General features: G+C 48.3%; 1 protein-coding gene across 4 annotated transcripts; it reads left to right on the forward strand.

Annotated features, from left to right (window-relative positions):
* Nucleotides 1–22: 22 nt before the first annotated feature.
* RPL27 (ribosomal protein L27) lies at nt 23–6430 on the forward strand. 4 transcript variants are annotated; one of them, XR_014504006.1, is made up of 6 exons: nt 41–108; nt 2146–2228; nt 2929–3098; nt 4800–4989; nt 5365–5676; nt 5711–6430. XR_014504006.1 is itself a non-coding variant. In XM_083408061.1 (5 exons), the coding sequence occupies exons 2-5, from the start codon at nt 2148–2150 to the stop codon at nt 6387–6389; spliced, it is 411 nt and encodes a 136-aa protein (XP_083264187.1). In that variant the 5' UTR covers nt 23–108; nt 2146–2147; the 3' UTR covers nt 6390–6430. The 4 variants fall into 4 exon arrangements, 2 of the variants coding, with proteins under 2 accessions (XP_083264187.1, XP_083264188.1); XM_083408061.1 differs by lacking the exon at nt 5365–5676 and having other exon boundaries at nt 23–108; nt 4800–4910; nt 6341–6430; XR_014504005.1 differs by having other exon boundaries at nt 5365–6430.
* Nucleotides 6431–9823: the final 3393 nt, after the last annotated feature.

Raw genomic sequence — 9823 nt, forward strand, 5'->3', positions numbered from 1 at the left:
TCCGGCAATGCGCATGCGCAGCCCAAGCCGCCGGGGCAGCGTGAAAGGCTGGCGGAAGCGAGCTCTCTTTCCTCTTCCGGTGTGGGTGCCATCGCTGCCGCAGCTCCAGTAAGTTGAGGGGAAGCGGGGTCTTCTGCGCAATCCGTCGCCATCCTCTCGGGCCGGTTGGGAAGCCGCAGTGCCGAGGTGGTCGGGGGGCTGGGGTGACTCTGCCCTACCGGGATGGTCTCTGGGGTGGCTCTGGGGGTCGCGCAGGGCTCAGCCTCGTCGGTGCTCGTCTTTCTCGGATGGGAAGAATATACTTTAATGCGGGTCTCTGGGGATGGAAGGCCTTGGCTTCTCCCTCCCTCTCTGCCACCCCTTTTTTTAAACCTATACTATATCTTGTAGCGGGGGCAGTTTGGGGGATTTCCCCCCATACAATCAAGCGTCATATAAGGTTTTATGAAACAAAACGCAGGTCTCTTTTCAAATAAATCCCCCCTACTACTGCTGTTCTGCGTGCATTTCGTATAAATGTTATTTATTGAATTTGTACACCGCCCTTCAGCCGGTTCAGAACATTAAAAACAAAAAAATGCATAATAAAAAAGAACAACCCCCCCAAAAAATAAAGCTGCTTCCAATTAACACATTTAAAGGGGTAAATATTAAATCTAAACACACACAGAACGTCCTGCGTAGCTTTCTCTCCTTACTCCGATTTCGTTGAGTGGGATTGGGGTATTTTAAGACACCCGGGTGATGTGGTGGTTAAGGGTGTGTTGGACTTACTACCTTGGGGATCTGGGTTCAAAATCCACCCCCTTCCATAGCTATGAATTTCACTGGGTGGCTTTGGGCCCAGTTCTTGTGTTTCAGCTTGATCCGCCTGGCAGGGGGATAAAAGTAAGGGAGAAGGAGAATCACGTGTGCCAGCCTGACCTCCTTGGGGAAAAGTTGGGCTAAAAGTATTATATAAATATAATTAACAAGACCATAGGGCCTATGCATACACATGTATATAGGACTATAGGGAATAGGAGAGGAAACCTTGTCACTTGGTAGGTTAGAAAAAGATTGGTTAGGTCGATGGAAGAAGATTGGAAGAAAGTATATTTACAGAAATATTGCAAAATTAATGAATGTTAGAAGAATATTGGAATGAACTTATACGGTTTTAGTAGAAATGTTGTAAAGAATCAAGCAAAAACTGATTGTCAATGGGCTAAAGCGGAAAATTTAAAGTTAGATTGTGTTAAGATAAATCATAGAACAAAAATTGGGAAAGAGGGAAAAGATTTGCTGAATTAGGTAATTTGAACTAGAATACAGAAAAGGGGGGTGTGAGGAAGTCGAGGAAATAAGTGAATGAAAGATAAAGATGGAATTTGGATGTGTTTTTAAAAGTTTTTATTTTTTCTTGTTGTTTTGATGTACTGTTTTTTCTTTCTATTTTTGATGTATTGTTTGTTAAAAATTTTTTGCTGTTTTTTTATTTTCTCTCATACTTTCTTTTTGTAACTATAAAACTTTTAATAAATATTATTTTTTTAAAAAGAAAAAGATTGGTTAGTCCTTTTAAGTCGTTGGCTGCCGCCACCCCAGAGGAAATCCTGCATATTCATTCATTAATTTTTAAAATTTTTATACCGTCTTTCTATCTTACAATACTCAAGGCGGTTTACAAGCTGGAGAAACAAAAAATGTACATCTTACAACAATCCAATGCAATGCAAAAATGTGGTAATAAAACAACTTTAAAATAGGCACCCTACATCAAAAAAGCAACATCCAACAATCATTAGAATAGTACTAAATAATAATAATAACATATAAAACAGAAATCCACTCAACTGTTAAAATAAAAAACTTCCAAACTATAATCAATAAAACAATGGCAAGCCACAGTACATAAAATAATACAATACAAATTGAGAAGCAGAGACTAGAGACTAGGCAGGTGGAAGGAGGTCTTGCCGGACGAAGTCTCTCGCCTCACATTTCTTCCTCCAGGCACAGCTTCCTTACGAGGAATATACTATTCTGTGCATACATATAGTACCCCTGTGTGTGAATTTTGGGGGAATGTTAGATTTTCAAATACTGATGTGGGGGATACATCACGAGTGTGTTTGTTTACATTGTTCTTCCTCTCCTTTTCAGAGATGGGCAAGTTTATGAAACCAGGGAAAGTTGTCCTTGTCCTTGCTGGGCGTTACTCCGGACGCAAAGCTGTTATTGTTAAGGTGAGAAAGTTGGACCTTGAGGAAAATGTATTTTTAGGAGCAGGAACAGAAACTTCTGGCAGATGGAGGAATAAGGTCTAATCTCTCTAGGCCGCTGCGATTGCTGATGTGATAGTACAGTGGTACCTCTAGATATGAACAGGATCCGTTCCAGAGCCCCGTTCGCATCTAGAGGTAAACGTAATTAGTGACAGCACGTCTGTGCATGCGTGTGACGTCATTTTGAGTGTCTGCACATGCGCAAGCAGCGAAACCCGGAAGTAACGCGCTCCGTTACTTCCGGGTTGCCGTGGAGCGCAACTCGAACGCGCTCAACTCGAAGCGTATTCAACCCGAGGTATGACTGTAAATTGCTCTGTATCCCTGGGTCCAAAACAGTGGAGAATATTTGGTGTTACCTTTTTAGCCACACAGCTAGAGCTCTTGCAGTGGCTTACAAAATTGTACAAAAGAGGCTCCTCTTGCAGTGGCTTACAAAATTGTACAAAAGAGGCTGCTATCAATTAATAAAGTAAGGTCATAAGCCACAAAACCACAGAAGGCTGTGTAAAAATTGCATCATAACATTTGGTTGCCGGTCCCCCTTACAGCAATGAAGTTGCTTTTGCCTGTTAATGTGCCCCTGAATCTTTGTTGAAGGTAGTTGGTTGCATGCTAACTCTACTGTGCCTGATCCTTCTAACGAACCTCTTTCATACAGAATATTGATGATGGCACCTCTGACCGCCCCTACAGCCACGCTCTGGTGGCTGGCATCGATCGCTACCCACGCAAAGTGACAGCAAGCATGGGCAAGAAGAAGATTGCCAAGCGTTCCAAGATCAAGTCCTTTGTGAAGGTCTACAATTACAACCACTTGATGCCTACCAGGTGAGTGAGGAGCTTGATAAAGATATGCAAGAGGAAAGGGAAATGGGAGACTCTCCTCTGTCCTTCCAGTACAGTCAGCTTGACGTTTCTGGGTCTCTGCCTTCCCTGCCTTTGGGCATTTAGGGGAGCCCAGGTGACAGGGCAGAACTGCCTCCAGACCTATAAACCAGTGTTCCCCAACCTTGGGCCTCCAGCTGTTTTTGGACTACAACTCCCATCATCCCTCGCTAGCAAGACCAGTGGTCAAGGATGATGGGAATTGTAGTCCAAAACCTGTTATGGAAAAATCTAGGTGCGAGGCTGCTCAGTCACCCAGTTCGTCGGGCAGAGCCCACGGGTCCCTGCGGAATAAAGGAAGAATTCCAGCCAACCTGAGCAAATAGATGTAGACCAAAGTTTATTGCGCAATAGGTTCAAAGAGCAAATTTGAACCCCGGGGATGGGGTGACAAAGACTTTTAAAACTTTCCCACCATATCCCAGAATACAGTTCGTACAGCATCATTGCTACATCACTTGACATGTCACAAAAGAGGAGGGGTTAACCTTGGCAAACATGTCCAGACAAGTCCTTGGTACAAGATTAGCATAAGCAGACATGGCAGGGCAAGACTCAGGTATAAGATTAGCATAGACAAATATGTCTTAAGTACACACCACCCAAAAGTACAGTAGAAGTTCCTTTGCATGTCTGGAGCCTGAGGCGAGTCAGGTGATGAGATTTGGCTTCCTTAGGCTAACAATGAGCCCAGCAATTGTCACCTCTGGGAACTTCCTGGAGTCCTTTTTCAAGGGGAAAATAGCTCTGGAATGGATGAAACTGGGAAAGGAGATGATTTTATATTATTTTCAAAGCTAGGTAACTTCCCTGAGCTGTCAAGTTGAAAGGATACATTCAGGCATAATATTTGTAATATTTAACTTTAAAGATGTGTTACCGGAAAAATCCGAGGGCTCCCTTGGACAAAAGTAAAGACACCAACCAGAGTATCTTGGAGCAAATCAGCAGCCTGTAGGCTTGGCCTTTATTGTACTGTTGCAGCAGGGTGTTCCTCTCACTCGCAGGAGAGAGGAAAGACCCAGAACAATGGTGTGCAAGACCTTATAAAAACTTTCGAAATTCCCCTCCTCTAGGTCAAGCCCACCCCCCAGAAACATCATGCATACATTACAGAAAGGAGGGGTTGAGGGAGGAGTTGTGGTAGTAACCTGAGTGTCCTGTCACCTGGCTGGTTCCTCCTTTCTCCCCCTCCCATGAACCAGTTGTGAATAACAAAGAAAAGGTGCAGTTTCCTTCCCCCTGAGGGGAATCCGGCCATGGTCCTTTTGTTGCTGTCTGCCCTGAATATACAACCATATGCAGTCCATTGTGTTCATGAAGGCGGTGAGTCTGAGCCCATCAGGATGCTTATCTAGCTTGTCATGCCCCTCCAGGTGCAGTACAGGGGATTATGGCTGACCGTCACCAGGTCACCCCCCTTAGCTAGTCCTTGAGATATGGAGTAGAATAAAAGTGGAACAGTGCAAATCTGATGTATGGTTGATTTTCTATGAATTTATAACAGAAGTGTAGCGTATGTAGTGTGTGAGTGTGTGTGAAGTCTGTACAAACTGAATGATTGGGGGGGGGGGTTTCCTGCTACAATGTCCCCCTCCCCCCCCCGGTAATTTCCGTAACAACCCCATTGTGTCTTTTGCCTAGGTACTCCGTTGATATTCCCCTTGACAAGACAGTTGTCAACAAGGATGTCTTTAGGGACCCTGCGCTGAAACGTAAAGCCCGGCGGGAGGCCAAAGTGAAATTCGAGGAGAGGTGAGTCTTCAGGAAAACGCGTCCACTTCGGGGGTGTCGTGAGTTGTGGCCAGATACTTTTTATTACCTGTGTATCCAGGTGAGCTAAGGGACGCGGGTGGCGCTGTGGGTAAAAGCCTCAGCGCCTAGGGCTTGCCGATCGAAAGGTCGGCGGTTCGAATCCCCGCGGCGGGGTGCGCTCCCGTTGTTCGGTCCCAGCGCCTGCCAACCTAGCAGTTCGAAAGCACTCCTGGGTGCAAGTAGATAAATAGGGACCGCTTACTAGCGGGAAGGTAAACGGCGTTTCCGTGTGCAGCTCTGGCTCGCCAGAGCAGCGATGTCACACTGGCCATGTGACCCGGAAGTGTCTCCGGACAGCGCTGGCCCCCGGCCTCTTGAGTGAGATGGGCACACAACCCTAGAGTCTGTCAAGACTGGCCCGTACGGGCAGGGGTACCTTTACCTTTTTATCCAGGTGAGCATAGAGAGATGTGCTTTACCTGTAAAGAGCAGCAGACTCTGGGCCTTCATCCCTGGGTTTCCCACATCCTAAGCCTTGTCACCTAGTCCAGTGTTCCTCAGACAGTGGTCTGGGACCTGCCACCAGGCCCTGAGCTGCTCTAGGTTCACTTGTCTGCTCTCCCCGCTAGGCATGTCATTGCCTTTTTGCTGAACCAGTGCTAGCATTAGCCACACCTTGCATGCTGAGCAAAGGTGTCTAGAAGACAATGGGGGGGGTAGGTAGGTAGGTAGGTCTCCCTCCTCTGATAGGAGCGAGCCAGAGGAGGTATTTAACAACATTAGAAAGTGAGACAGTGGAGGCTGGTACATTAGGGCAACAGAAGCACTGCCCCACCAACCTCAGCTAGCCTCTGCCTTGCCTCCTTTGTTCAGGGGGTGGCACCCCCTCTCCCTCATCTGCTTTCTCCTCCATAGTCCTGGTGTTGCCCATTGCAGAATTCAACAGGAAGGAGGGTGGGCACAAAAGTTGGCTCTGGCAGTGTGGAGCTTCCCTTTCCAATCCCAGTGGGTATCAGCCACTGCTTCCTTTTTGAGCCTCCTCTCTGGATACTCATGTTGATGGAAAGCTGCCTAAACTGGAGCTGAGTTGCCTTAGCTTAAGGGAAACTGAACTGTGGAACTCCTTGCCACAAGGAAAACACTGGCATTTAGCAATTTCCAGAGGTGGAACGAGATGTCAGTCATTGCCAGTTGATCCTGCAAAAATGCTCCCGTTTTGTGACCGTAGGGCCTCAGTAATTTTTAGTCTTCACAAGTGGGCCCTTGTGGAAGAAAGTTTGAAACCTAGTCCATTGCACACATCAACCGGCAGGGGCCTTGTGGTTTAGGATATGACATCCTTGTACGCTGGGCAGTTTGTATCTCGTTTGATGCTGGGCTGCTGTTCACATAATGATACTAACAGGAGATCTTTCTTCATTCTCTTTCAGATACAAGACGGGCAAGAACAAGTGGTTTTTCCAGAAGCTCAGATTCTGAGTGGCATGCATTTGCACCAATAAATATTTTTGAAAAGCCCATTTTTCCTCATTTTTTATTGTCAACACCCTCTCTCTTGTGGATTAATTGGGGGAACGGAGGGAAGAGGAGTCAAACACCATGGGGCTTTGAAAATCTTGTGGCATCGTAAGAATTGCCGCAGGATCAGACTGCTGGCCCATCCTGTTCGGCATTCTGTTCTTGCAGTGGTCAACCAGATGCATGTGAGAAGCCTTCTTTTTGGTAGGCTTTTAAGCAGAAGTTGGATGGCCATGGATGCTTTAGCTGAGATGCCTGCATCGCAGGGGTTGGGCTAGATGATCCCTGGGGAACTCTATAGTTCTGTGATAAGCCCAGAAGCGGGACATTAGTAGAATAGCAGTTATGTAGACGGCACTGCTCAGGAGAAGGCTTTTTAAGGCAACTGCATGAAATAATAAGGTATTATTACTCCCCACATAGGAACTTTTTACTTAGAGTGGTGGTTTAATTGTAGGAACAGTTTCCAGGGTCCCACAATGTGGAAAAAGTATACAATATAGGTGTTGATCTCCATACATAACCCACAAAACAGGTTTTGTGTACTTGGCATTGCTTTTCCTTTGCAACCAGCTTGAACCAGGGTCTCTGCCTATCTAGGTTTAAGGAAGTGTGAGAGCCATGTAAATCTCTTTGGGTTTTGAAGTGTTTGGGTTCTGGGGAGCTCACTGCGGTGGATGCATTGTAGCTGGCATGATGGAAAAAGAGAAGGGGGCTTCCCTGTGTATTGGGGTCTTCATGTGCTTTCTCCTATTACCCTCTCTGCAACTTCCCCATCTGCTACCTTTAGATTTGAGGGTCTGTGTTAGGTGAGGGGTACTCCCTCTGGTGGGACGCGGGTGGCGCTGTGGGTAAAAGCCTCAGCGCCTAGGGCTTGCCGATCGAAAGGTCGGCGGTTCGAATCCCCGCAGCGGGGTGCGCTCCCGTCGTTCGGTCCCAGCGCCTGCCAACCTAGCAGTTCGAAAGCACCCCCGGGTGCAAGTAGATAAATAGGGACCGCTTACTGGTGGGAAGGTAAACGGCGTTTCCGTGTGCTGCGCTGGCTTGCCAGATGCAGCTTGTCACGCTGGCCACGTGACCCGGAAGTGTCTCCGGACAGCGCTGGCCCCTGGCCTCTTGAGTGAGATGGGCGCACAACCCTAGAGTCTCTCAAGACTGGCCCGTACGGGCAGGGGTACCTTTGCCTTTACTCCCTCTGGTGTGGGATACGTCGTGTTCATCCTGGGGCAGTTTGTCCACCTTTGGTCCCCATCCTGCACTCCTCTCTCACCTATGGCTCCTAGAAGCTGTCAGCTTGCGACCGCAGCTGCATTCCAGAAACTGCTTCAACTGGCAGACTAAACCAGGGTAGGGTAGTTGATGGGTCTCAAACCCTGGATGAGTTAGGGATTTCCCCTGCATGCGCAATCAGGCTCTGGAGGACTGAGTTAAGGCGGTTTCTGCCCATGCTGCAGAGGGAAGTGAGGGCAGGCGGGGTTTGGCAAACCTTGGAAAGTAGGAAGGAAAACTGATCCTAAACCTCTGTTGCCTTACGGGATATCCTCGGAGGAAGAAAAGGCTTAAGGAGTGGAGTCCCTAAGACTGTTGGCCTCCTTCCGGTAACTGCAACCTAGGTAAAGGGTAAAGGGACCCCTGGCCATTAGGTCCAGTCGTGGCCAACTCGGGGGTTGTGGTGCTCATCTCGCTTTATTGGCTGAGGGAGCCGGCGTACAGCTTCCGGGTCGTGGCCAGCATGACTAAGCCACTTCTTGCGAACCAGAGCAGCGCATGGAAACGCCGTTTACCTTCCCGCTGGAGTGGTACCTATTTATCTACTTGCACTTTGAGGTGTTTTCAAACTGCTAGGTTGGCAGGAGCAGGGACCGAGCAATGGGAGCTCACCCCGTCATGGGAATTCGAACCGCCGACCTTCTGATCGGCAAGTCCTAGGCTCTGTGGTTTAACCCACAGCGCCACCTGCGTCCCCTAGTTGGTTCCAAACGTACTGCTCTGCTTGTTGGTCTTGTTGTCTGGGCAGCCTAGGACCTCCAGGCACACTGCCCAGGCTAGTGCCCCAGGGAGGTTACTTCAGTGCTGCTAGTGCAGCCAAAACGACGTGGTTGGCAGCAGTTACCGGTTATGGGTCTCTGCGGTCACAGTAGGTACTGTGATTCTTCAGCGATTCCCGGAAGAGCACTCCATTGTCTCTCAAGACAGATGAATGCCAATAATAATAATAATTTATTATTTATACCCTGCCCATCTGGCTGGGTTTCCTGAGCCACTCTGGGCGGCTTCCAAAAGAACACTAAAATACAGTGGTGCCCCGCACGACGAATGCCTCGCAAGACGGAAAACCCGCTAGACGAAAGGGTTTTCCGTTTTTCGATGCGCTTCGCAGGACGAATTTCCCTATGGGCTTGCTTTGCAAGACGAAAATGTCTTGCGAGTCTTGAGATTTTTTTTCGCTCCCCACCCCCTTTTTCTAAGCTGCTAAACTGCTAATAGCGCTAATCCGCTAATAGGGTTGCATCGCAAGACGAAGAAACCGCTAGACGAAGAGACTCGCGGAACGAATTAATTTCGTCTTGCAAGGCACCACTGTACACTTAAACCTTTTAAACATTAAAAACTTCCCTAAGCAGGGTTGCCTTCAGCTGTCTTCTAAAAGTTTGGTAGTTATTTTTCTCTTTGACATCTAGTGGGAGGGTGTTCCACAGGGCAGGTGCCACTACCCAGAAGGCCCTCTGCCTGGTTCCCTGTAACTTGGCTTCTCGCAGGGAGGGAACCGACAGAAGGCCCTCGGTGCTGAACTTCCGTATCTGGGGTGAACGATGAGGGTGGAGACACTCCTTCAGGTATACTGGACCGAGGCCGTTTAGGGCTTTAAAGGTCAGCACCAACACTTTGAATTGTGCTCAGAAATGTACTGGGAGCCAGTGTAGGTCTTTCAAGACCGGTGTTATATGGTCTCGGCGGCTGCTCCCAGTCACCAGTCTAGCTGCCGCATTCTGGATTAACTGCAGTTTCCGGCTCACCTTCAAAGGTAGCCCCACATAGAGCGCATTGCAGTAGTCCAAGCGAGAGATAACCAGAGCATGCACCACTCTGGCGAGACAGTCGGGCAGGTAGGGTCTCAGCCTGCGTACCAGATGGAGCTGATAAACAGCTGCCCTGGACACAGAATTGACCTGCGCCTCCATGGACAGCTGTGAGTCCAGAATGACTCCCAGGCTGCGTACCTGGCCCTTCAGGGGCAACAGTTTCCCCATTCAGGACCAGGGACTCCCCCACACCTGACCACCCCCTGTCCCCCCCAAAACAGTACTTCTGTCTTGTCTGGATTCAACCTCAATCTGTTAGCCGCCATCCATCCTCCAACCGCCTTCAGACATGGTTGGCATGGAAGTGCAGAA

This window comes from Podarcis tiliguerta (genome assembly GCF_965153285.1).
Source record: "Podarcis tiliguerta genome assembly, chromosome: 13".
NCBI lineage: Eukaryota > Metazoa > Chordata > Lepidosauria > Squamata > Lacertidae > Podarcis > Podarcis tiliguerta.